Source organism: Cynocephalus volans, chromosome 1 (assembly GCF_027409185.1).
Source record: "Cynocephalus volans isolate mCynVol1 chromosome 1, mCynVol1.pri, whole genome shotgun sequence".
In the NCBI taxonomy this organism is placed as follows: Eukaryota; Metazoa; Chordata; class Mammalia; order Dermoptera; family Cynocephalidae; genus Cynocephalus; species Cynocephalus volans.
In genome coordinates this window covers 121,993,407-122,021,320 of record NC_084460.1, presented here as the reverse complement: position 1 = coordinate 122,021,320, position 27,914 = coordinate 121,993,407, and the positions used below count along the sequence as shown (strand labels likewise).

The window sequence follows — 27,914 nt, the reverse complement described above, 5'->3', positions numbered from 1 at the left end:
CAGAATTAAAAGATAATATGAATCATTACATGAACTTTTTGAAGTACCCTAGTATGTATCATATATGTTTGTACTTTCATAAAAATACTTTGTAAGGATACACATAAAACCATTATAATTGTTTGCCTGTAGTGGTGGGGGTGGGGTTTGGAACAGGGCTGAGAATGAGACTTCTCACTGTGTATTCTCTTACGTATTTTTTTATGTGATTGTACCAAATATTCAAAAAAATCAGATTAAAAAAGAAAGCTCTGAAAAAATATAGGTGACACGGAGGATACGTGGCTTACTGATGCTAGTGCGTGTGTTTGTATGTGTGTTCATGTCTGCTTGTATCTGTATATGTGTGTAGGTGTGTGTTTGTGTTTACATATGTGTGTTCGTGTTTATGTGTGTATGTGTGTGTGCATGTGTATGTATGTGTATGTGTGTGCATGTGCTCCTGAGGGTGCATCAGCAGCTCAGAGGTGAGGGAGGTGGAGGACTGGGATGTGGAGGAAACAACAGATTCCAGGAAAGCCGTAGCTGGAGGCCATGCGATCCATCCCCTGCCTTTGTACAGCCCAGCAGAGAAAGTGCTCCTCTGGTGAGTGAGAAGTCAGGAGAACAAACAAGGGTGGAAAGGGGGAATGCAGAAGCACAGTGAGAGGACTGGATCAAGAAGCTCTGAGCTCTCAGCCCTGGGCCCTGTTCTCTTTCACAGGGAAATCAGGAAGCTGTCCTGTCCCTCCCCTTTGACTGTCACCCAACTATAGGTAAGAATACCCCTGAAAGGAACCAAGGAGCCTAGGGATAGCTTTGGTCCCGTCATGGGGAGATGCAGGTGAAAAGGGTGGAGGGGTCCTCCAAGATCTGCCAGTTTGGTCTGGAAATGAGCACAGGCTGCAGCCAGGCTGGTGCTCAGTGGGTCGGGGCAGTGCTGTGCACAGACCTTCTCATTCCGACTGGTCAGCCCCGGCCACACTGGTGCGTATCTTGCACATCACAGCCCTGTCTGCAGAGCTTTCCATCTTGGGGCAGAGGTGGCTGGGCTAGGACAGTGGGGAGCCACTCACATCTCCAGGACCATGACGACGTTGGCCTTCTCCTCAAATGCATCGACGCACTGCACCAGCTTGGGGTGGTGCAGGCAGTTCATGATGCCAATCTCCTGCCGGATATTCTCTTTCTCTTTTGCCGAATATGCCTTAAAGAATTTCCCTGCCCAGATTTTTCCAGTTTTCTTTTCTACAAGTCGGAAGACCTGTCCAAACTTCCCACTGCCAACAAAAGGGGAGAAGAGAAAAGCCAAATTCAGCCAAGCTTTCCACTAAATAGGGGTTGGCAAATGATGGCCCATGGGACAAATCTGGCCTGCCTCTTTTTAATAAGTGAGGTTTTACTGGCATGTGGCCACATGCATTTGCCTTCATATTGTCTGCGGCTGCTCTTGTGCTGCAATGTCAGAGCTGAGGAGCAGTGACACAGGAGTATGGCTCACAAAGCCTAAAATGGGACTATCTGTTCCTTTATGAAAAAGTTTGCTGACTCCTGCTCTAGATCAGTGACGCACATTTCTAATGCTGACAAATCTACTCTCAATCGTGGCTGATGGACTTCCCCTCCCTTCCCTGCAGAGGGACTCGTGAGGTTGGGCTGAGGCGGTCCTTCCCAGACACATGGAGCTGCTGAGCAGCTGCATGCCTTCCTCTCCACCCTCTGGCACTGACCCCAGCCACAGCCCAGGAAGGGTCTTGCTTCTCTCTGCCTGGAGAGGGGAGTGTGAGGTTTCTCTGATGCAACTCACTCCAACAGTTCAAACTCCCTTTACAGAGCTGTTCTAAGGTTCACATCACTCCTTTATTTTCCAGAAATCAATGGAAATATAAGCTGAGTCCCATTCCTTTTTCTTCCACCTCTTGTAGTCCCACAGGGAGAGGGAGTTAGGGGGAGATGGACAGCTTGTCTGTGACGAGGACTCCGAGTTGGAGTCCTCCACACTCCAGGGAGAAGCCCGAGTAAACAGTGTGGCCCAAGTCCATAAAGGAACCATGATGTTTGTATTGTAATGAAGCACTAAAGCTGGCATTGCTGAGCAGCAAGCACTGAGCACTGAGCAGACTCCATGACTTCTGTGGATTAAAAGTGATCCTAAAGATAATGTGATCCAGGTCCAGCCCTCTCCCTTCAGTCCTGTGCTGTGAACAGAGGCACAGAAAAGGAAGGACCTGCCTAAGGCTTTCGCAGAGTTGGGCCACTGCAGAACTGCAAGAGCAGCTCAGAGGAGAGCCCTAGGTGAGTGATGCTTTCGTGGACCAATCCCTGCTGATTCTGCAGGAATCTCAGTCTGGGGAGGAGGCAGAGCCCAGGAAAAGACAGGAAGACAGGAATTTTACTGCAGACCTATGCCACCCTCACCCTGGGGCCTGAGGCAGCTTCCCACTCCACTTACGATCCTAGTCTCTCTTCAATGTCGTAGAAGTCAGATACTTTTTGCTCGGTATTGACTGTCACCGTCCGGTAATCCACCTCGGGCTCCTTCTCATCTGCAGGTCAGGGGTCAGGGTGTGAGCCATCAGATCCCCTTCTCAGCCCCTCCACCCACAAGCCTGACCAGAGGACAGTGGCCAGCACTCACCATCATCTGACACCTCCACTTCATCCTTCGTCTCTGGGGGGATACAAGGAGGGATGGAGAAGACATGGAGATTAGAACTGAAGGCCCATGGAGAGCAAGACATGCTGGGGGCCTTGCCGGGCACAGGACCACCAGCCCAGCACTCTGGGCATCCCCTGGCATTGGTTAGTCCTTACTGCCGAAAGGGCCATGTGCTGAGTGGCAGGTGCCAGCCTCCTCACCCCACCCATCCCCACTCCTCTACCAGAGCTTGCCTCCATCCCTTCCTCTCTAACCTTGCGGTCTCTAGACAGACCCTTTTCCACATCTCTTCCAGTCCCTCTTGACTTTCAGAACCTGCACGCAGCTGCGACTGTCCCTTCCTGCCCCAGCTTGAAATTCAGCAACATACAATTGCTCCTAGTGCCAAATCCATGCATCCATGTGCTGAACACTCTCTATGAAATTCCAGCAGAGTACCTAGCGTCTTGCCAGTTATCGTGGACACGCAAAACAAAGCACATGGAAGGCGTGATCTCTCCTACTTTCTTGAAGCTTATAATTTAGTTGGAGAGGCAAACCCATATATACTTAAAATGTCAATTACCAGGCATTATAATCAAGCACATATCATCATGGTACAAACCAAATGCACAGTGAAGGAAGGTGACATAAAATGAGTTAATGGCAAAATCAAAGCAATTATTCTTGGAAGAAGTAGCCCTTGCATTGTGTCTTAAATGAAATGATGGAATACAATGAGGCGGTGAGTGATGTCACCACAAATGAAACCAACAGGGGTTCATGAGGTAGGCAAGGAGGGACATATGCAGCCCGCACTAGCTGCTCACATTGACACGTCAAGAATGAATGGGGGACATGGGGACAGGGTGGGTGTCCAGAAGAACACATCCACTTCAGAGCTCCAGGCTTTCCTTTGCCTTGATAATAGGTTTGTCCCTTGACAACAGGGCTGCTCTGGCTTTCTGACATTAGCTAAGTGCTTTCCCCTTTCTGGGCCTCAGTTTCCTCATCCGTAAGAGGAAGGGGTTGTACCAGAGGATTTCTAGGGTCCTGGCTAGCTACAGATGCAATGCTTTGTAATGTGCTCTGTGCTCCTCTGCCATGACCTGGGCTGTGTTCTGGCTGACAGATGGATGGAGGGAGGTTTCCTGAGGAAACAGAACAAAGATGTGAGAGAAATCATGGAGGGAGGGAAAGGATTTTAAAAATGTAAGTGTGTGAGTGTGTGTCAGACAGTGCGTGAAAGTGTGAGAATGTGTGTATGGGATAGTGAGAGTGGGATTGCATGTGTGTGTGAATATGTAAGTATGAGTTTGTAGGACAGTGTGTGTGGGGGGGTGTGCACACAAGTATGCCAGATAGTGTGTGAGAACATGAGAGTGTGTGAGTGGGTGTGCACATGAGCATATCAGTGTGAGAACATTAGTGTGTGAGTGGGTGTGCACACGAGTGTGTCACTGAGTGTGAGAACGTGAGAGTGTGAGTGGGCAGGATAGGGTGAGGATGTGGATGTGTGGGTGGGTGTGTATGTATGAGTGTGTGGAGTGTCAAGTGAGTGTGAGAGTGCGCGTGTTTGTGAGTGGGTGTGTGTGACAGTGTGTGGAATCGTGTGTGTGTGTGAGAGAGAGAGTGTGTGTAAGGGTGAATAAGACTTGTGGGAAAAGGTGTGACTTGCTGAAGTCGCCAGCAGGCAGAGCAAGGCTGAGGAGAGGAGGGACGCGAGTGGGGACGAATCTGCCGTGGTCTGGCCGGCCAGGGTGGATGGGTGGAGAGTGGGCAGGTGCTGGGGCAGGGAGGCAATGCTGCGAGCGAGCTGAGCTCTGCATGGCTGTGCAGGTCCCGCTTGTGATGAACACATGGGTGGACCAGGGAGAAGTGCACCTGCCAATGGAGCCCTGAGTGCTGTGCGAGGCTGAGGGCAGAACACATGCTGGAAACCTACGCCAACCACCTGGGAAGAGCAACACGTTTCTCAGAAATGGCAAGTACCTCTTGCCAAAAAGTTTTGAGGGAGTGTATAAGCACATCACCAGGAGCAAGAGAAGCTGGGATTAGTTTAGAGTTCTTAAAATGATGGTGACAAAGTTTAGTTTTAAAAAACTAAACATGAATGGGATTGGGCAGAATATTTTATTGCAGAAAGAAAACTGCTGTGGAAAAATAAAAACGGATGAGACAGACGAGGACCCTCAGATATTGCCTAGCTGATAAGTGTTAGTAGTGGGGTTTCCCAATTCCCCTGCAGGGATGTGGCCTAACTGGTCAATTTTTCTAAACCCATGTATTTGAGAGTTCTATCCATATATTTGTTGAATTCACAGATGACAAGGATAACCTGAGAGCAGTGCATCTGGAAGCCAGCGATAGGGACAGTGTTCAGGGAGAGCTGAGCCTTTCTACCCTGATGTGTCCAGTTAGCCCAGGAGAAGGGAGCACAGTCCCCACCCTACTGCTCTGGCCAACAGAATGCCGTCGAGGAAATGTGCACTAATGACAAACAGGTATCACTGCCCTGCAGCCCATGACGCAGCCCATGACACAATCTTGGGGCCTCTGCCTGGAACTCCAACTGTTGGCAGGGAGAAAGCCACAATGGAGCCAGAAGAGGCACTGAGGGCCACTGACAGGAATGGCCACCATCACACAAGGTTAGGCCTCTCCAGTTGGGAAAGAAGTATAAAGCAGACATAATTTGAAAGGAAACCACACAGTTGGCAAGGGTGAGATCAGGATTCGGACTTTTCATCAACTCATGAATACTCTAACTTCAGGGAACCATTTGGTGCTCTGCCTCCCAGAGGAAGAAGGCTGGAGGCATATGGAACTCACATACCCAAAGGTACCACGAGAATAATAGGTCCAACAGGTGTTTAGGTAAGTTCAATGATATTTCCTACAGGGTTTTAAGGGAAGCAGGAGATTCAAGTTCATCACTAGTTGAACACCTGGTGGATACCAGTCACTGGACTAGGTCTTAGGGACAAAATAATATTTACTGTCAGCAAGGCCCCCTTGTCTTGCGCTGGGTGCCTCTGTCTGAGACAGTGGTTCTGTCCTGTTGAGGCATCCTTTATGTTCTGGTTCTCATGGCACATTTCCCATGTGGCCTGGGGACCAGAGTGTTTTGGGCAGTGGGTGAAAGTGCAAAGAGCAGGCAGGCTTTCTTGGCCCAGCGTCTTCAGGAGGAACACCTTGTAGTCCGCACAGTGCTGGGAGCCTGGAGGCCCCTGCCAATGACCCGGCACCAGCGGTCTTGAGGACTTCCCAGCAAGCCTTAAGGAAGCATCCAGTTCCAGAACTGGCCCCTCCCCATCAGTCTGACTCCAGCCAGACACCCGCAGAATGAGTCTTCTTGCCACCCTCACAAAAACCACACCTACTTCTCCCCTCCTGGCTCTCTCAAGGTGCCCTGTCCCGCCCTTCCTCCTGATGCTTTGGCTGGCAGCACCGAGATCATGCTCAGGGATTCAGCACTCCTTCTAGCTCACTACTGCACTGTGACCTTTCCTCTGTGGGAAACTCTCATCAAGGCTCCAGGCTGCTGCGTCCCTTCTGCCTTTTTTCCTCCTCATCCTGCCTCCCTTCTATCTGAGGGGCAAAATGACCATGGCAGGGAGGGGTGAGAGAGAAGGGGAGGGGTGAGAGAGAAGTGGAGGAAAGGCCACAGTTCAATGAGCTGAGCTCCTGAAGCATAAAGAGCTGCAGTGATGAGAAGGTGCCCTCTTGGTTTCCATCTTTCCACTAAGGAAGGAGTTAAAATTGCAGTGGGAGGGACTTCAACTAAACATTTAAAAAAACCTATTCAGATGAGCTATGAACTATGAGATCCAGGAGCTAAGTGGAAGACTGGAAGATGATTCTGAGATGTTTCTGCATACAGATGGGAGTCTCGTTATCCCGAATGGTTTGGGAGAGGACCGGTGGAGCACTTGGGACCCTCACACAGCACAGGTGCGCTCCCCTGGACAGAGAGCTGTCCCTCTCTGCAGCCGAGGGTTGCTGCATGCCCAGTGAGCACTAGAGGGCTCCCCAGCCACGGAAAGAGTGTCCAAGAGGTGGCATAGCTGTAGCCCTAGGACAGGGAGCAGCACAGGCTTCACATCTCTAACTGCCCTAGTTGCAAGGAGGCCCTTGCTCTGCAATAAGCCTCAATCCCAGCGGTTTTGCTAACAACTACATAGACTAGGACAAATAGGATTAGGAGCAAGGAGGAGTGGATTTAAGAGTCACAGCAGGATTAGGGTGGGAGTGGAGTTCAAGACCTGGCTGGGATGCGAGAGAGTGAGTTGTGACAAGGTGGTGGCTGTTTACCTGGGGTTAGGGGACTGGGAGGGGAGCTGTCAGGTCAGGGACCCTAGTCTTAGGGCTGACTCTCACATAAGGAGGCCACTGGAGCTGATGGGGAACCCAGGCTTTGTCCTCCACTATATCCCAGTGCTCATGGCAGTGCCTGAGACACAGGAGGAGGTGCAGGATGCATGGGGTGAATGATTGTGGGGGAGGGCTGGGGTGCACAAAATGAGACAGAGAGATCAGGATGAAGTAGAAATCTAAAGTTGCCAAGGTAGCAGGTGGTGGTGGTGAAAGTTACAGCCAACATCAGCTGTGCTTTGTGGAGTGAGGGTCAACTGGCACCACCTTTTGGATATGACCCCTACACCCCACTGGCTCCACAGAAATGATCTACCATGACCTCTACTCGATCCCACCTCTCTGCCTACACACATGCACATCCCACTTCTCTGAGCCATTTCCCTTTTAAGTAGTGATGGCCTGCCCAGGCTTGTAACTAACAAGCATCTGAGTCATCCACGGAGGACTTTTGCTTGGAATCCACCCTCCTCCCCAATGTCTTCTGCCCTTAGGCCTAGTGCTTGCCAACTGTTCTGCCCTCCTCCTCCTCCCCCTTGGGTAATCTAGCTGGGTGTGCGGTGGGGAGCAGCTTCCTATCTTGTGGCCTGGACCCTTCCTCGGGATTTCAGGGGATTGTCTGCTCCCAGCAGGGAGAAGGGGTGTCTGAGGACCACAGATGGAGTTCTGTGCTGGCTGCAGGGAACAAGGGAAAGGCCACCTGCCTTGAGCCAAAGTGGTCCCAGCTGCTCCTCCCTGCAGCCCTGGGAGCTGCTGCTGGGCCTCCTGGGAACCACACCTCGAAGTTCCCATGGCCTCCAGTCCTGCTGCCTAGGGTTAACCAGGGATTCTATAGTGAGCATCTTCTCACTGAAATGTTATCCCTTTTCCTGTTACTTTTCCAAGTAATATTCTAAAAACATACACAGTGGAATTTGGTTGTGCCTTCTGGCATCCCCACTCTATCCTGCCTGCTCCCAGCTCTGCTCATTTCAGAGGACTGCTGTGTATATGGTCGGGGGAGGGGAGGGGCAGACATGGAGGTTAGAGGGCAGCAGATGGCGGTTTTGTTACTCAGTTTCCCCCAGTGGACATTTGTGAGCAGCTAGTGGTTTGGAGCCCTGGGAAAGCTTCCAAGAGGCCCAGGCCAGCCCAGGCTGTCCCAGGAGCTGGGACCCGCGCCTCCGTGCTGCCAGCTGTAGCTCTCAAGCAGACCTGCTCTGCATGCTTGGTGGGTAGAGGCCACCCAGCACATGACTGCTCCAATGAAGTTGTAAAGTTGGTATGTTTTCTATTGGTGTCCTCCTAACTTTCTTTCTGGAGACCTATTTAATTTTTAAGTAAAGTTTAATCCCTGTTTTATACCTAATTTTTAAGACTAAAGAGGGTTATCAAATCATGAGGACAGTTTCCATGCTCATGATGCCTCTGGTTACAGGGTGATTTCAAGACCGGCCCTCTATCTCCTTTGACACTTTGGTCTCCCACAATCTCTCTACCTCCCACCTTTTAAGTTCTCCTCTCTCCAAGAGCTCTTTTCCTCCATGTCCTTCCACCTTCTTCTCTGCCCCCAATCTTGTCATTTCCCCTCTCTGTAAAATGGGGGTAATAACAATCTCTACTTCACTGGGTTATTAGCACTGAACGAAGTGACGCATGTAAAGTGATTAACATGTTGTTAGCATATAGTGGGTGCTCAATACACGCTAGCCACAATGAATCATAATAAACCTCTAAACGGCTCTTGAATTTGTGTTCAGTTACCCAAGTCAGGAACTAGGAGTCATCTTAGACCCTTGCAATTTTTCCCTTAACTCTCTAACTAAAAAGTCATCAGTAATGGTCATTTCTACCCGGTGAGGCTTTAGTTCATGCCCTTCCCATCCTCTCCTGGACTGTCATCACAGAGGTCCATCTGGGATCTGGCTGACTCCAATCTCATCCCCTCTAACCGTCCTCCACTCCAGTGCTGCTCAAACTTTCCTGTGTGCACGACTCCCCTTAGGAGCAGATGGTGTTAAAATGAAGGTTCAGCAGGGCCTGGGGGAGTCGGGGGCTGAGAGTCTGCAATTCTAACAAGCTCCCAGGGTGCCAAGGCTGCTCGTCCACAAACACACTTGGAGTAGCAAAGCTCTCCTCTTTCCCTAGTTCCCTTTCTAAGAAAACTGACCTAATCTTCTCAATCCCCTGCTTGAAAATCTTTGATGAACGTCACAATTTTACCTAAATTGTACTTTTAGTATTACTTCCTCCTGTCCTGTCTCACACAACATATGCCCTGGCTACACACAAGCTTCTCATGATGCCACGTATGCCCATCACTCTGTACCTTTGCTCATGCTTTTTCCTCCACCTCTTAGAATCCTATTCCTTTATCCAAGACTTGGCTTAAGTGTCACCTCCCCTAGGAAGCCTTCCTCAGTCTCCAGGGGAAAACTCTCCATGCTTTCTGCTGTGTCCCTTGGCTCTTTCTTTATATATTATAATAGGATGCGTCCCATCTCATTATACTTAGCTGTATATACACCATCCCCTAGCTTTTTTTGTCTCCCCTAGATTTTAAGCTCCTTGTCTTATCTGTCTTTGTGTCCCAAGCATCTGACATGGAGTAGATACTTACAAGTATAAGAGAAGGAGGGAAGAGGTGGAGTGTGGATATGGGAACCTGAGGTTTACCTGAGCGCCTGACTTCCAGGTTTGTGCCCCCTGATTAACACACCATCACCCTCTGGTGGCAGTGTACCAAAATGGCTAGTTCCATGTTTTTTGAAAGGTCTTGGATCAGCATCACAAACTTAGAAATTAAAACTTTAAGAGGCCCTGCTAATCATCATTGATGTTTCTCAGTCCCTCTGCACCCCTCTCGGTACAGTTTCTACATATACGAGGCCAATCATGCACATTTATTTCAAGCCAGGGATGAAGTGAAGGCAGCCTACCCTCAGGTTTCTCTCCAACTGCTGTGAGTTCAGACTCCTGGCTTGGCTCACTCGTTCCATACACATTGATGGCGCGAACACGGAATTTATACTCCTGATCAGGTAGCAGGTCCTGGACGTTAAAAGAGGTGCTGCGGCATGTGGCTAGTTCCTTCCACGTCCTGTCCACCGAGTCCCAGATCTCAATGCTGTAGGACTGTACAGCGCTGCCCCCATCGTACGAGGAGCCATACCAGGACAGCGTCAGCGAGGAGCTCCGAATATCAGAGGCGCAAGGCGTGCCGGCTGGGGGGTCTGGCTTATCTGGGGATAGAGAAGCACAACATCACCCAAACTCTCCTGAAGTGCATGGAAAAAAAGTTTTTGAATTAGCTCTGTTGTGGGAGAGAAGCAGCCTCAAGAACCCAAGCCAAGGCCCCTTGTCCCGGCTCTCTTTCCCTCACCCACACATCAGTTACAGCTGTGCACAAAGCCACCTTAACAGAAAGCCCCACATATGCCTATGTACACGAAAAAAACTTTTTGGGGGGCTAGTTTTCCAGTCTACAAGTCATGATTTCCTGTACTTTGCCCAAGTCATAAACATATTTCTCAGAGTAAACAGATATAGGAAGCTGCCCATAAGGTGTGGAATGTTTCCCATCAAAAATATGTTTTGAGAGAAAGTTCAGAGTGGGTGTGCGTCCTTCAGGCCCTAGGCCAGTGATCTGTGACATAACTAGGGGTCTGCCTCCACTTTCTCTGGGACTTGGAAAACACCTGTCCTACCAAGGGGAAGAAAAGCACAGTAGTTGGGTTCCAAACTCTGTGCCTCAGCTTCCTTGTCTGTAAAATGTGAATAATAATAATGGCATTTGGATCACAAGGTTGTTGTAAGGAGTTATTAGAAAAGTGGCTGGCTTGACAAATCATCACTGTCATCATTCTCATGGGAGTTTATTTCTAACTTTGTAATACATAAAACATTACCCCTACTCTACCTCTTTTACCCTCATAGGATTGGGATAAAATGAGATAAAGAATTTCAAAAGGAAACCACAATAGTAAATCATAAGCATCCCTGACTAAGAGACAGAAAATGAGCTAAGGACACAAAATAAGAAGTGACCCTTCTGGCTGGCTGCCCTCCCTTTCAGATGACCTGGGCTCAGGACCCGTAATACTGCCAACTTCGAGTCAAATCATGGTACATGACAGTTTAATGAGGTTCTGGAGTTTTGCTGATCTTGTTAAGTTGCTTATCTGAACAAAACTCATTTTTCAGTTTCTGCAGATGGTTGGTTAGTTATAGATATCTGTGTTCAGTAACCCTTCATCTGCCCCCTGCCCCCGCAGTGTAGTTTGAGTTCATGGAGCCTCACAAACCAACAATTAAAACCATGCTTCTAAGCCATGTGAACTCTAGCAAATTTGAGAGCAATCTCTTTGTTTGTCCTTCACATTTGGAAAATGGTGCTCATATGTACCTACCTACCTCTTAGGGTTTTTTGAAAGCATTAAGTAAGCAGAGAGAGGTAAAGTACTTGACTCTTACCCTCAGCAAGGCCGGAAGGCCAAAGGGAATTCCTGCAAATGACCCTGTGTACGTGGGGAAGAAAAAAATTCTGCATGTGTGTGTGTGTATATGGGTACGTGTACAGACATATATTCTTATACATATGCATATACATATTCATAATTCCTTCTCAACCCTCCCCCAGACCTGCTGCTTCCACATTCCAGCCCAGAAGGCACTGCTCAGAAACTGTTCATCCCCAACAACCCGAGCCTGGACCTCACCCTGGGAACGACGCTGGGGCTGTGAGACAGCCACTTCCCCGCCTTGCTGGAGGCCTTCTGTGACGGAACCACTTTCCCTGGTTGTTTAATACGTTCTCTTAGAAAAACTGTTTGTTCTGAAAGATATATTGGTCTTTTTGAAACATTTTTGGTGTTGGCTGAGATGTTTATTAGTCTAAACTCTCTTAGAGGCAAGTGGTTCAAGTCCTCTCAGCACCCAGCTAAGGAAGGAAAAAAGCCTAACGAGGGATGAAAGACAGACTCAGACTCGCTGCTCCCCCCAGAAATCTGCCTGGAAAGCATGCAATTGGACACGTTTAGAGTCACGCAAGTTTATACAATGGGTGCAGATACATTCCACTGACTGATCTTCTCCCCTCTGCTTTGGTCAAGAAAAGAAAACTTTGAGAAATAGGTGTTGCAGAAGAGGCACTATTTGTACCCTACCCTGTTACAGATGTCTCCTGGCTAAAAACGAGAGCTTATGACGTGTATCACCTCCTGTAGCACAAGAGAAACAGCAAAATTTGGGGAGGAGACTTTAATTCTGAGCGAAAATTCAACACTTTTAAGGAATCTGATACCAAATTAGGGAGTTCAGAAAAGACCCAAGTCTGAAGGCTCACAATATTGGAAGCTCCTACTCCCACACCCGCCCTTAGAGCCCTGGGCTGTGCCAGATGTTTTCTGTTCTTTCCATCCTACAGAGCCCCACACAGAGGTTGAACCACCATGGCTGAAAACCCTCAGAACAGAACAGATGTCCTCAGAACAGAGTGCTCCCATGAGCCTCTCCTCCACGCTAAAGAACAGACACAGTCAGACTGGGAGGGAGACTCTGGGCATTGCCTGGCACAACAGAGGCTGGCTCGGTGTCTAGGGCCTGCAGCTCCATGCTTCGTTGGAATTCTCCCAGGGCTCCCTGGAGACTTGACTGACAGAAAGGGAACTGCTGAGTCTAAAGGAAGGGTCTCTGATGGTACCAGCTGCAGGATTTTCTGCTCAGCAAATGTTCTCGTTCCTAGAAAAACGGAGGATCTCATCTCTAAGGCTTCCCACTACAGTAACCACCATGGAGGTCTCTTTGTGCTTGCATGTATGAAGATGATCTGTGGCTGTGACTGACACCACCTGGGCATCCCTCCACTAGCTCTTCAGCAGCTGCTGGAAGGCCCACCAGCGGTCACCTGCCTGGATCATTCCAGCCCTCAGGAAATGGATTCTCAGAGGCCAAGACACTTTGCTTACCAAGAAAACCAAGCTAGTCAGCAGCAGAGCCAAAAGGAGGTTCCAGAGAATCTCTAGACTCCACTCCAGGGCTTGGTACTTCCAGGCTATCACGCAGAATGAGATCAAGAAGGCATCTTGCTGGTCTGAGCCAAGCGCTGCAAAGGGAAATCTCCTGCCCTTACATATCATTCAAGTTCCAAACTCAGATAGTATTTGGGGTTTATTGCGTATTTGGGGTTCTATTTTGTTTTTCTTCTTTAAAGATATGCAAAGAAATCTGTTTTTCTCTTGCTGGATCCTTTAAAGGTATGCAAAGACACCTGTTTCTCTAGCCTGGGTATGTGAGGTTCAGGAATCCATCTGGGTCGTGCGGCCCACTAGCTCCACTCAGCCAGCAGACCAAGGGTGTGTGTGTTGTGGGGGGGGGGGGTGCGGCAGGCACAGAGCATCACAGATTCCTGCATTGCCTTTTAGAATATAACAATAAGACTTTAAAATAGCTAAACATCACTCATTTAAACCAACCCAAGGGAAAGGCTAGGGTTTATCATCCTTTTAAAAATAGGAATCATATGCTATCTGAAAAGAAAGTGGTCCTTTAAAAACATACAGTAAGAAAAGTTTACTGCTCAATGTAGAAGATGTATTAAATTGGCCTTATTTAGCTAAAAAGCTTGAAAACTGTCCAGAGCAGGCCAAACATTTCCTGTTTTATCTTGTTTACATTTTCTGTCTACGTAATAACTCTGATCAGATAATACACAGATGTCCCTAGAGATGCCCAGGTAAATCTGAGCTTAATACAGGTTTTCCTTGCACTAAATCTAAATTCACAGGCCTTGAATGAAGGCAGTTTTGCTGTGTCCATCAATGTCAGTCCTCATTTTATTGAGCAATTCTATTCTTAGCTCTCTGAGGGGGAGGCAGACAGAAAGCCCCATTCTCCTCCATTCCATTCCCCTCCCAGGACGGCATTTAACATGCTGCTCCTGCCAGCTGGCAGGCAGCCACACCAATGGCCCTGTCAGCACTGGCCCGGAGAATAAGAAACTAAACCATAAAAGGCCAGAATTGCAGCCCGTGTAGTAGTGATTGGGGAGGGGAGTGTGCGGCCCCGTGCAGCCAGCATGAGGGCAGGGGCACTGGTCAGAGAAAAGCAGTTCAAAGGAGCTGACCCTAAAGTTACCCAAGTACAGGCTGATGAGAGAGATCACAGGGAAAGTGGAAACTGAGGCTTGTTGACCGGACAGGGTGCAGGTCTGAAAGTACAGGCACTGTGGATCACTAGCACCAATCCCCCAGAGGCTCCTGACTTGGGGTGCGGGGAGAAGGGAATGATTGAAAGATTGAAATAAGCACTGGTAGGTTCCATCCCTGTACCAGCCGGCCACCAACAAAACAAAACAAAACAAAACAACAAATAAGCACCTGGAGTCACCAAAGAGAGTGAGAAAAGGGTCCTCCCTCTTTTCCTTTACAGATAACCCATTCCCTGGCCCCTTAGGACACTGGCCTTCCCAGATCTAAAACTCCTGACCTGAGGAAACAAAAGAAAGGGGGTCAGAGGAAGGTAGGGGAAAGAGGGGGAATGTGATAGAACAAGGGACACTGAGAGATAAATGGAACACAGCATGGGGTAAAACAAGGCAGGGGAGAGGAGCAGGGCAAGCAAGAAGGCAGTAGAGAAAGGAGTGGGTTGCTGAAGCTCAGTCCACCGTGAGCTCCCGCTCCCAGGTCCTGTGTCCAGTGGCGAGCCTCCAGGGGTCTGCGGCACTTCTTGTCCAGTGGCCGGGCTGGTCTGTTCTCGGTCCACCGCCCACCTCACTTGTCTTCCCACCTTTGCTTTGTTTTGCCCTCTGTCCTCATATTTTCCCTATTCACGTGGTAGGAGGACTTCTTCCCCCAGCTGCTTAGGGGCTGGAGGGAGATGCTGCAGGGAGTCCCAAGGTTCAGTGTGAGAGAAAGGGGGACCGATGTCAACAACTCCCTGGCCTATGGACGGCACCTCAGAAGGCCTGCATTTTAGGCTTAGGATGAATTTTCCGGCCAGAGGATTCCTTCAACTTTTGGGACATTATGCACCCACTTCACACTCCTATGAGTGGCATCTCAAGGAGAGTTTGAGAGCTTGAGAGCGAGTTCCCACCTGATGCACTGTGTTATTTTGCTTATACCGGCCCTGGTTTCCCCTTTGTAAGGCAGAAACATCATCCTGTCCATCCTTTCCTAAGGTGAGGATTCGAAATGAAGATGGAGGAGGAAAATTGCTTGGAAACTATGACAGGGAATCACAGAATGTCAGAGCTACAAGAGACCTTAAGAGTCACCTTCTCCAACTTTCAACTTCATGCCTAGATACCCCCACAGGACAGGTTCCAGGGGAAGATTTCTAACCAGCATGGACACATGAGTCCTGTTACTAACAGACAGTTTTGTTCTGTGTGCCTACCCATGTGTGCACCAGGAACACACACGGGAAGGCCCAGCAAGCAGGGAGTCGAAGTCAGGACAGCACGCACAGTTGAGTTTTGTGCACTGCACAAAGGGGCCCAGCAGGGCATCCAGGCCAACCTCTGCTCCCCAAGGCCAGGTCATGAGCTCTAGGGAGGTTGAGCTTCAGTCTTTTCACCCTGCCCAGAGGGGCCTCTTTTTCTGATTTTCATAAAGGTACCCCATAAACTTGAAAGCCAAGAACAAGTGGAAAACCCACTCAGGTCTCGTGCATGCATCTGTGGACACCACCAGGTCAAAAGCTTTCATGAGCACAACATACGAAGGCCCACAAGTGCACAAGACATGGTCCACGCTCCATCTGTCTGCTCCTTCATCTGTTTGTTCCTCTGCAGTCCTGAGCACCTGCCACATTGGGGAAACTGGAGCTGAGTGTGAGCCACAGCGGGAAACCAGTTAAAAAGCTGATTTGACCAGTGCATGAGAACAGTGATTAGGAAGAGGAAAAAGTGAAGTCGAGAATCAGTCTAGAGATAGACTCAAGTCAATACTGGGATGTAGAAGATAAAGAAAAGGGAGTGGAGTTAGGAGTAGGAGGTCACAGTGACCTCAGAAGAGGGGTCCCAGCAGACTAATGGGGTACGGGGGTGAGGCTGCAAGGAGCTGAAGAGTGCCAGGGGGTGATGAAGCAGAATCAGAGTAGAAGGTTTGACCATGGGGAGAGGCAGGGAGCAAGGGAGGAAAAGAGAGATGGTCGGATGTCTTGAGCAAGACAAAAAAGCACAGGAGGCCTGTGTGTGCAGCTGAGATGGCAACGTCTGTGAGCTGCTGGGAGAAGCTGAAGAAGAGGCTGAAGAGAAGAGAGAAAAGAGGACAGTGGAGCCTCCAAGAACCAGCTCCAGAGCATGGGAGAAGCAGGACAGAAGTGGGCCATCCCAGAGCCTGGAGGGTGGAGTCAGGATGGGGACAGATACAGAAACCTGTTAGTGATGAGTCAGAGGAGCCAGAGGCCAAGGCCTGCGGGGTGGGGGGACTGGAGGAGCAGCTCTCACAGAGAACAGGAGAGGGTGCTGGCCAGAGGCAAGGCAAAGCGTTGATGACCAGCACTGACTCCTCGGCTGAGCTTGGAGGTCAACAGAATCTAGCAATGAGTTTGTGGGTTGATGGGATCTTCTTTCTGCAGTGCCCCAAATATCAGTCCTACAAGCAGTGAGGTCAGAAGGTGGCACTGGGCTGGTCTGTGGCTCACTCGGGAGAGTGCGGTGCTGGTAGCACCGAGGCTGCGGATTTGGATCCTATATAGGGATGGCCGGTGAGCTCACTGGCTGAGCGTGGTGCAGACAACACCGTACCAAGGGTTGTAATCCCCTTACCGGTCAGAAAAAAAAAAAAAAGAAGGTGGCACTGATTTCACGTGAGGATTTGCAAGGGGAGTGAGTCGTGGGGGATGTAGTGGACATGAGGGAGAGAAAGTTGAAGGTACCAGCAACGGAGGGTCTAGAGTAGTGAAGTCCAGGGCCTCCAACGGCCAGAAAGAAAGCAGCCAGGAATGGACTCTCAGGAAGAGGAAAATGCTGCGGGTAGAGGGCAGGGTCCAGATCTTGAAGGACAGAAGCAGTGAGAGAGGGGGAAAGCTGGGAGAAGAGGAGTCTGTGGGTAGAGAGGACGGGCAGGCGGAAGGGCTGATGATGAAGTCCTGAGGTTCATGCATCCTGCCTGGTGGCTCGCTGCCCTCCCCCTCCCCGACCTCCAGGCCACTGGTCCCCAGACTCACCCACAACAGTGAGGTTGACCTGGGCCTGCCTGCTGCCCAGCTTGTTCTCCACCAGCAGTGTGTAGCAGCCGCAGTGCTCCTGGTGTGCAGCGAGAATGGTGAGCTTGCTGCCGTTCTCGCTGTTCTCTACCTTGATGTGCTCGCTCTCCTGGATCTGGGGGCAGAGTGTGCAGCAAGCACTGGAGATGTGGACCAGGAAGGAAGCGGCCCCTCCCCCACTCCCTACTCCCTGAGGGATGGAGCTGGACAAGCTGCAGGAGGCTCAGTTTGTCCAGACTGAGCTTTCTCCTAAGCCTCCTCCTCTCCTGCATCCAGAGCCAAGCCTGCCTGGGGGTATCCAGGTCTGGGATGGGCAGAGAGGGTGCTAAGCAGGGGTAGTGTGGATGAACTATCTTGGCACTTGCTGCTGCTTCCAGAACATAGTTCGGGAGCTTCCCAGGCTCCCTCCAACCACTCTGGGATGGGATGATAGAACACAACTGAGCCAATCATGCACAAAGCCCATCTCAGTGGGTTCTAACCTCTTCTGTGCTATCTAGTGCAGCAGTCACTAGCCACATGCAGCTACTTAAATTTCAATGAACCAAACGAAAACAACCCAAATGTCCATCACCTGATGACAGATAAACCAAGTGTGGTACACCCAGACAATGGAATATTATTCAGCCATAAAAAGGAATGAAGTACTGATTCATGCTACAACATGGGTGAACCCTGAAAACATATGCTAATTCAATAAAACCACACACAAAAGATGATATATTGTTTGATTTCATTTATATGAAACGTCCAGTATAGGCAAACCCATAGAGACAGAAAATAGGTTGGTAGTTGTCAGGGTCTGGGAGAAGCAAGGACTGACTACTAATGGGTCTGGGTTTTCTGGGGTGATGAAAATGTTCTGGAATTAGATAATGGTGATACTTGTAGAACCTTGTGAAGTTACGAAAAACCACTGAATTGTACAGTTCGGAAGTGTGAATTTTATGGTATATAAATTATATATCAATAAAGCTGTTTTTACAACGTTTAATTAAAATTAAAAATTCAGTTCCTCAGTTGTACTAGCCACATTTCAAGTGCTCAATAGCCACATATGGTTAGTGGCTACAATATTGGGGAGCACAGATATAGAACATTTCCATCATCACAGAAAGTTCTAATGGATAGAGCTGCAACTTGGCTAAAAGTCTCTGAAAAGGGATGAGATTCCATCTTATTTCAGACAATAGCAGCCCAGGCACACCTCAGGGCAAACATGCTTTGGGATGCTAAAGGCTAGATTCACTTCTCCATCTTTTGAGACCAACCATCCTTTCCTCCTTGGTACTAGCTGCTCATCTCTAAGCCTAGGACAATCTGAATGGTTTGGAAAAAGAGCAATAGAGGGCTCAGAATAAATCTCCACACCTTCTGTAGTTCCTGGTCCTGGGCCAGCCCATTATTCTGGGGTCTCTGCTCATTATGCATATGGGCACACACTATCAACATGGAATCAGTGGAAAGGCCAGGCTCCCCAAGTTCCTTTAAAAGCTGGTTGTTTGGAAACACAAACATTCTTCCATAGGAGCCATTATTATAAATCACAGCTAGATTTCTGGGTCAATAAGCCAAAATTCCATTTGACATACAATTTAACTATCCAGATACCCAGATTCACTTTTATCCCTTCAGCATGTGCTAAGTTTAAGCTGTTATCACAGACAGGAATCGGTGAGCTGGCACAGAATCACAGAAAGCTCACAGTTTCTGAGAGGTCATTTTAGGTCACTGGTTCGATTTTCTTGACTCCAAGTAGAACAGACTGAAATATCAAAATCCGATGGGGGCACTGGATGGTTTCTAATTTTTGCTTCATACTCTTCTCTATTACACAGACTGTCTATAAGGCACGGCTTAATGGTAGATTCAGAGGAACAGGTTGATAAGAACTTGGGTTTGGTGGGCGGGTGGGTGAGGGTCTCCCATTTCTAAAGTGATGAGGGGTGCTGCTGTCCCCATTCTAGCATTCTTCATCCCTTTTGGCCCAGGTGCTGTGCGGTTGTCCTCAGGCTACCCCATCGCATCACTGACCTGCTTTCGGAACTTCATCCAAGTGCAGGTGATGGGCTGGCTGCCTGTCACTTTACCAAACAGCTCCACAGGCTCTCCTGCGCGTACCTTCTGGTCCTCAGGAAACTGGATGATCTGAGGGGGCATAGCTGAGGGAGGACAGGCGAGAAAGTGAGCGAGGAGGAGGGAGTCTTGGACACTCTGATCTCACCTGATGCCACTGGCATGTTGATCTGTTGGCTCCTCTCAGGGTTCTTCTAGAAAGAACCTCAGGGCAGTGACCGCTGCTCCAAGACACCTGAACTCACAGACCTGCCAGATCTGTCCACATCTTTATTTTGGTTCCCTCAGAAGTGACCCACACAATTTACATGGCATAATTCTCCATTTATTGATTGCACTGGAATTTGTGTCTTACCCCAAGTTTTTGAATCTACATCCTAACTCCCTTATTAATTAATCAGTGCCTTGCCCACTGACCTCCAGGACACCCTGGCTGACAAGCTCAATGTGGTGCACTTCCTCAAAGGTCTTTCAATGGAAAAAGAGACCAGGGCTCCTCATAACTAGGACACAGAGATGAGCACCACGGCTCATCTCCACGAGGGCAGAGCAGGGGGCAGGGGGCCACAGAATTTCATGGTAGGGATGGGAAAGCTGCGAGCACTGTGTGATGCTGTCCACACAGTGGGAAGTGGAGAAAAGACAAAACAGTGGAAGAGAGTGAGTGAGCAGGCTGTGCAGAGGCTCACTCATGGAGCAAGTTCAGCCCAAATAATGCAGAGCTTGAGATGCGGGCAGGTGTCTCCTGGGATCCATACCCAGGCGGTCAGTCTAGCAGGGTAAAGGAAAAACCCTTATGGCAGATGACTCCCTTGCCCCCAGATGTCATTGTGACCAATTACCTGCCTTCGGAGGTGTCTTGGGGGCAGGTTTCTTTTTCACGGTCGCATCACCTGAAACAAAGTTAACCAATTATTTTCTGTCAGTTCTGTTTTTTCACAAACTCCTGAATCCTAGAAGGCTGCTGTCTTGCCCATTGGCCCCTAATCCAGGGAGAGCCCTCATTCAAATGTGTCTTTCCAGAGATCTCCTTGCCCTCTCATGCAGACAACCTCATGAATGAATGGATGTCAGTTCTCAGGGGCCTCTGCAGGGGTCCTTGGAGCCTCCAATGAGATAAAAACTCAAAAATGCTTAAGCCCCCATAGTCCTATCCAAATTGGAGAACCCCTAAACTCACTAACTACTCTCTCACCCTAACTTTCAGGAAACTCAGAAAGGAAATTATGTCAGATAAACCAACTCAAATTAGCCTTTGGTGTGGATCCAAGGGTCTCAGGCTTCCTTTGGGTCACAGACTGTGGACTGGTGGCTTTCATGTTTTTTAGTGTTTGTTGTACAGATCAATGAATGAATGAATAGCCTCTTCCCCTCCTACCCCACTTCTTCCAAATCACTCAAACAAGAAAAATGACCCAAGCAGAAAAACACAAACCCATTCATTTCATTGAATAACAATGTGGCACATGTACAAAAATATCCTCAACTATCTTCAGGGCTTGTTTTCATATTTCTTTCAGGTCTTTGCTCAGAAGTCATCTAACCTTTTTATCCAACTGAAATGAAAACCTACATGCACACGAACACCTTGAGGCAAATGTTTATAGTGGCTTTAGTTACAATTTCCAAAAACTAGAAGGCATCCAAATGTCCCTTAACTGGCAACTGGGTGAAATGTGATACACTGATACAATGAAATACTTATCGATAAAAAGGAAAAAACTACTAATACACATAAGGTGGACAAATCTCAATGATTTATCTTTCTTTTCTGCTAAGAAAAATCAAAAGGCTATACTATATAATTTTATGACATTGTAGAAAAGGCAAAACTATAGGGACAGAGAACAGACTAATGGCTGCCAGAGGCGGGGTGGGGGAGGGGTTGACTACAAAGGGACAAAGGGAAATGTTTTGGGGCGACGGAACTTTATCTTGACTGTGGTGGCAGTTACAAGATTATATGAGTTTGTCAAAGACTCACAGAACTGTTCACTAAAAGGGGTGAAGTTCACTGCAGGGAAATTATACCTTAATACAAAATCTGGGAAAAAGCCACTTCACAATGAGATCTTCCCTAACCACCCTACACAACTAGCAGCCCACGCCCCCAGCACTCCTTACCACTGCTACCCTGCTTTATGATCCCCCCATGGCACTTACTGCCATATGGCAAACTACATATTTACCTGCTTATTTACTGTCTGCTCTTCCCCTGCCCCTGAAGTGTAAGCCGTTTGAGGGCAGGGACTTTTTTGTTCATCGCTGTATACCCAACATGCCTGGCACATAGAAGGCACTCGATAACCATTCACTGAACGAATGGGTGGGTTCATATTAACAATTATTCACCCACGCAGCTTCACCTCTGCAGATTATGGAGCAGCAGCACCATGTCCTGGCCTGGATGTGGATATGGAGTGCTCTGTAGCCACAGGCAAGTCAGCTGACTGTGGATTACCAGTCGTGCATTCCCAAGATGCGAAGAACGCGGCCACCCCGCGGAACACCCAAAGAGCACTGCTGTAAGGAGGCAACCCCCGTCACAAGTGCTCTGAGGCCACAAAACTGACAATTGCCAGCTGCTCCTAAGGTCACCCTGGCTCACTGCCAATACTAATCCATCCGTCCATCTCCAAATATGTATTGAGGGCCTACTATGTACCAGGCAAATGCTAGTCAGTGTAAACCACTAACCTGGGTATCAAGGAGAAAACCAAACAAATGTAAGAAATCAGGGCTTATCCTCAAGGCCTTAAATGTCAAGATGTATGGTTCACAGCAGAGGTTTTTTTGTTTTGTTTTGTTTTTTTCTGTTGCCATAAAGGACATTCATAGGACAACTGGCAACATTTGACTAAGGTTGCTAATTTAGGTAATAGTGTTCTATCAATGTCAATTTCCTGTTTAGATCGTCAAACTGTGACTTTATAAGAGATTGGCCTCATTTTTAGGCAATACACACGTATTTAGGTATAGAGGGTATTGTGTGTGCAATTTACTTTCAGATTGCTCATAAAACATTATATGTAAATATATACGTGTACATGTGCATGGAGAGGTAGAAAGAGAGAGATGGGAAAGAGGGAGAGAACATATAATAAAGCAAACATGGTAAAATGTTAATATTTGAGGAATCTAGGTGAAGGTACACAGGAATTATCTGTACTATTTTTGCAATCTTTTCTGTAAGTCTGAAATTATTTCAAAAAAAGTTACAAAGAAAGTAAAAATAAAAACGATGTGTTATACAGTCAACATAACGTGGCTGTTCTAATGAAGGAGAAGTAGAAACACTGAGTTGAGGAGATGGTCAGAGGCTCAGGGGTGGGGCCTGGGACAGACCTGCGGGCTAGGGAAGGTCTGAACTGGAGAAGAGAGAAGAGCCCACAGGTCAGGAACGGATAGTGCTCAGAGTCGAGAATCGGGGTGGCGTTATCTGCAGGCAGGCCAGAGCACGAGGCTGGTATTAGCAGTGGAGTGAAGACAGTGTGCAATTTAAATAAAATTGAAAATTCAGTTACTCAGTCACACCAGCCACATTTCAAGTGCTCAGCAGCCACACGTGGTCGGTGGCTATCACATGTACAGACAGAACACCCCCATCACAGAAAGTGCTATTGGACAAGGTTGATCTCAAATGCCGAGCTGAGAGCTAGGCCTTTGTCCTGAGTGAACAGCAAGTCCTCACACAAACAGCAGTCAGACTGGAGGGAGGTTCCCTATAGGGCTTTCTAACGATTGGGGCACAAGATATCCAATTAGGAGGCTACTGCCATATTTTGGAAGGCACTGATCAAGGTCGATGCAGAGAAGATGACATAAATGAGAGACAGAAGAAAAATTAAAAGAATTTAGGGGGCTAAACAAGAGGGAGGTACAAGGATTACTTGGAGATTTCTTGCTTAGATACACGGGGACAGTCGTATTGAAGGAACATGGAATTCGGGAGTGAAAGATGAGTAGTTCAGCTTGCTCCGGTGAGTCTGGTGGATGAAAGAATTGGATCTGTATGTAGGGCTCGAAGCCCAGGGTCAGAATTCTAGAGACAGGCTGGTGGAGACTGAAGTGGAAGATTCCAGAGTCAAACACACAATTATAAAGGAAATGGAGGCTGGGTCAGTTCTTTGGAGAAAAGAAAGAAAGGAATGGAAGGGGCCTGGGTCTGATTCCTGGCGATGCCACAGTGAGGAGCTGGGATGAAGCAGAGGGGCTGGGGAAGTAGGAGGAGGACTGTTACCGCAAGCAAGGGTGGAGGAGGATGAATGCTGGGAAGAGGCTGTCAGTGTGACCACTACGCAGTGATGGTAGTGCTGGAGAGGCCAGGTTCTGAGGAACAGTGTGGTCAGAAGTCACTCCCAAGGAAACAAGGGGGCAGTCAACTAGTCAGTCAGGAATTCTGGAGGAGAAAGGACAAAGAGAAACAGGTGACAGAAGAGGAAACGTCAAGCTAAGGTTTCTCCTGAGGTGAAAGAGAAAAGGACAGGTTGGACAGAAGGGGGCCAGGACACATTGGAGAGGGACAGCCTAAAGGTGCTAGAGGGAAGCGTACAGGGAAGTCAAAGCCCCTCAGGGACGGAGACTGGTAGGATATAGGGTGTTGATGACGGGCAGAGCCACAAAGCCGCTGGCCGACTTCACCCAGGACTGTTGGGAAGGAGTGGGTACAACTGGAAGAAAGAGGCTCTCAAGAGAAGAGAGGGCTTCTACCAGAGCCAGGCGCTGATCTCCTCTGGAGAGAGAGGCCACCTGTTCAGAGGACCTATGTGCAGGGCTGTTGCTATGGGCTCAATTGTGTCTCCCCAAATTCCTGTGTTGAAGCCCTAACCCCCAGTACCTCACAATGTGGCTGCATTTGGAAATTACCTAAGGAAGTAATTAAATTAAAATGGATCATTAGAGTAGGCCCTAATCCAATATGGCTGGTGTCCTTATAAGAAGGTAGAGATTAGGACGCACGCACACACACGCATGCATACACGTACACACGAGGGAAGACCATGTGAAGACAGCGGGGGAGGGGAAACAGCCGTTTATAGGCCGAGGAGAGAAGTCTCAGAAACCTTGATCTCAGCCTTCCAGCCTCCAGAACTGTGAGGAAATAAGTTTCTGTTGTTTAAGCCACGGGCTGTGGTACTTTGTTACAGCAGCCCTAGCAAACCAACGTAGCTGTGGATGGGCTCCGAGTGGGGTTTGTTGGGGGAGGTTGACAGCCCCTGGGGTGGGCAGGGAGGAGATATAAGAGGTGGCAGCGGCACAGCAAGAAAGTCCCGCCCTATACTTGTCTGGGTAAACCTTTGTGGCTAGAAGCAGAGTCCTAATATCTATCTTTCCATGTCACCATTAAATAGGATCAAATGCCAAATTTTTATGTGTGTTCCATCAACTTGGAGCTACTGCTGTTTGAATTGGTTAACATTTGAAACTGGTTTGGTTGCTGTCAGTAAGAACAATTTTAAATGTTGACAATGTTCTGCAACCTATTCTCTACATATACGATACGACCATCTAATAAAATCCATTAATTGCTCTCTGGGCTTACAAGAAAAAGCAGTCACCTGATCCTAAACCTGCTTTCCCAGATGTAGTTGGGCTCCAGGAGTTGAAGTTCTAACCCACGATCTCATCAACCTGCTTCTCGCTTGGTTCTTGCCTCAAGCAAACACAAGGAGGACACCTCACAATGTTTCCATTTTATGAAAAGGAGAGGGAACCTCATAAAAGTCAGGTGACTTTCCAGATTCTTAAGACCAGATGTAGCCGAGCTAGAAATAGGACCTGAGCCTCCTGCCACACAGTGTATGGCTGCTTTCTTCCTGTTTCCTCTTCCCTCCATCTGACACTCTGCTCCATCTCCAAATCCAGGCCCATGAAACCCTTCTCTGTCCCTTCGCAAAGGTGCAGAGGTGGTATAGGCTCTGGAGCTGGACTTGGGTTCAAATACTACCCTGTCACTCACTAAGCTGTGTGACTTAAAGCACATATTTAACCTCTTGGAGCTCCAGTTTCCCCATTTAAAAAGTGTGGGAAGAATAAAATTTGTTGTAGAATTAAGCTACGTTGTAAAGAAAGGACAGCATATAGTGCACGCTGTAATGTCAGCCTTTCCCATTCAGCCCTGTGCCCCAAACACACTGATCTCCAGAGGGATCTGTACTTTCTTTCAACTGTTGGTCAGTTCAGCTTTATACCCACATGAGCTCTCTCGGGCTGCACCTGCGCTCCTTCTCTCCAGCACAGGTCCTCAGTGGAGGTGACACTCTCACTGATCCAGATGCCCCAACTCTCGGAACTCCTTGGGTCACTAACCAGTTTCCTCTTCTCTGTACTCACTCCTTAGTATCTTATTTCTGCACCAGCCATTGTCTGAGGGGAATATCCTAGAAGAAATAAAGTCCAACCGTCTTTGCAAATCCCATGATGGCTCCCAGCCACAGGATCAGGCAAGGAGGACAGGGCACTTGCCGCTTCCCCAGGCTGCCAGCCACAGGCAGCGCCCCCTCCTGGAACAGCACTGCTCTAACGCCCCTGGGGTACTTTGCTCACTTCTGCTCTTGGAGCTCCTCTTTCTATCCCCCTCTCTCCTGCTGGCATTTTCCCTGGAGCCAGACCTCTCTCCCGAGCCCACATCTATACATCCAACTAGCTGACCATCGTCTCACTGAGAGATGCCACACAAGGACTGCAAGCCCAACGCGTCCAAACCAAATCCAGGATCTTCTCACCAAACCAACTCCTTGTCCTGTTTCTCCCAAGGCCCCTTCCCTGCCCACATCCCAGTTGGTCATGCCTGCCAATTGCATCAACTAAATCTCCTCAGTCTGCTGCCCCCCACATCCCCACTGTCACCATTAGAGTCCAAACTGTACCACCTTCTAGGCTTCCAGTCTCCTCCTAACACATCTGTCACCCTGTGGCCAAAGTGATCTTTCTCAGATGCAAATCTGGTGTCACTCCACTGTTTAAACTTCTTCAATAGCTGCCCACTGCCACTAGGGTCAAGTCCAACTCGTCTTACAAGGGTTTTGAGATCTGTCCCTGGCTTTCCTCTCTAGCCTTCCTTCTTGCTGTCCCCTCTTGGGGAACACCTTTTATCAAGCCATCAATACTCATGATTAGTGGTTCTCAAAATTCAGTATGCATTATGATAACCTGGAAAACTTGTGGGAAAAAAACCCACAAATTCTGGGCTTCCAGGTGATGTGGATGCAGATGGCCCCTGCACCATCTTTTGGGTGGCACTGCTCTATGCTTTCTACTGAACATCTTTCAGTTTCTGCAATACCAAGCTCTTGCCTCTGGCTCTTTGCACCTGCCAGTCCCTCTTCCTTTGGCTGACTCTTGCACATTCTTTGAGCAGGTCCCAGCTCACACATCAATACTGCCAGGATGGGTTCATGCCCTCTCAAGGTGGTTCTATCACAGCACTCATCACAATGAACTGCCATGCGGAGACCTGCCCCAACACACACACACCATGGCAAACTCCCTGGGGACAAGAACAGAACCCCCACCTTCTTTATCCCAATGCCTAGCATAGTACATATTTGATAAACAGCTATTAAAGAAATATGTAGAACTCCTAGGATCTCTGTTAACCTAGGAAATCTCAAGATTTCACTCCAGCCCCAGCCTCTGATGCTAGGAGATACAGCTCTGGGGCTTAGATCCTTGTGAGACTTTCCATGAAAAGAATTCTCTGCTCTGTCACCTCTTAGATGAAAACTGCCAGGTGCTGACTTTCACTGTAGATAGGAGACTGAAGTTAGAAGACATGAAACAGCCTAATAAAAATATCACGAACAAAAGCATCAAATTTGGAAGCTTCCAGGAAAACTGGGGCAGGGTTCCTAATTATCTGGGTAATCTGTCTTTTGCTTCTACTCTGCCCAAGCTTGAACCGTGTCCTGGCCTCATGGATCTTCTTTCTGTTCTGGGAGGGAGGAGGTAAGTACACCACAGAAGTTTCCACAGAAGTTTGAGCACAGACTGCTCAATCTGAAGGCGCATCAGTGCCTCTCTCTTAGACATGTAAACTCAGCAGGGCAGAGAGACTAGAGCAAGCATTTGCAAGATATTTGCAGAGTCTGAAGTTGGATCTCAGACTCAAAAGTGTCTGAGATAATGGAAAGCAAAGGAGAGTTAGGAAGTTAGTGTTACCAGCCTTGGGTAAAGCCTGAGAGATCAGGTCTCTGGATCTCTGCCTCTCTGGGGACATTTCCCTTTTTAGGTAGTTAACTAAAAATAGACATCAAACCCTTCACAGTTCCACAAATCAGCATTAACTTTGTGCCAAAGGCTCCTGAAAGGGACTCATGCTAGGATAAGCACAGAGGGGGCACCCACCCCACAGGACTGTGGGAGCAGGAGGGTGGCAAGGGGAAGCTGGGGGTGGAAGGTTGAGTCCCACCGCTCTGCGCTGGGGCAGGTTCAGAGCCCTGGGTGACTTGACCCCTCCCCTGCTGCACACACCGGACCTCTTCCAGTACGTCCTTATAGACTTGAGGGGAAATATTTGTTGTTTTCCCAGAAATAACATCTCTGGGCAAATTTCCCACTCACCTCCCCTCATAGAAAAGGCTGTCACACAAGAGGATTCCAGAGGAACACTGTTCCTCTTGTTACTGCAAACACCATTCCCAAGCCCCCAGGACAC

At 48.5% G+C, this 27,914-nt stretch overlaps 1 protein-coding gene across 8 annotated transcripts in view; it reads right to left on the bottom strand.

Annotated features, from left to right (window-relative positions):
- MYLK (myosin light chain kinase) overlaps window positions 1-27,914 on the bottom strand; it is a 179,610-nt gene that overhangs the window by 29,713 nt on the left and 121,983 nt on the right. For 6 of the 8 annotated variants that reach the window (XM_063075031.1, XM_063075041.1, XM_063075050.1 and 3 more), the window contains 7 exons: window positions 20,101-20,151; window positions 19,217-19,344; window positions 17,144-17,297; window positions 9,910-10,212; window positions 2,618-2,650; window positions 2,432-2,525; window positions 1,056-1,259 (listed from right to left, as the gene is read on the bottom strand). In XM_063075031.1, coding sequence (XP_062931101.1) covers window positions 1,056-1,259; window positions 2,432-2,525; window positions 2,618-2,650; window positions 9,910-10,212; window positions 17,144-17,297; window positions 19,217-19,344; window positions 20,101-20,151 — 967 coding nt within the window. Of the gene's footprint in view, window positions 1-1,055; window positions 1,260-2,431; window positions 2,532-2,617; window positions 2,651-5,663; window positions 5,671-9,909; window positions 10,213-17,143; window positions 17,298-19,216; window positions 19,345-20,100; window positions 20,152-27,914 lie in introns of all 8 variants that reach the window. The other 2 variants (XM_063075060.1, XM_063075078.1) reach the window with 1 other exon arrangement.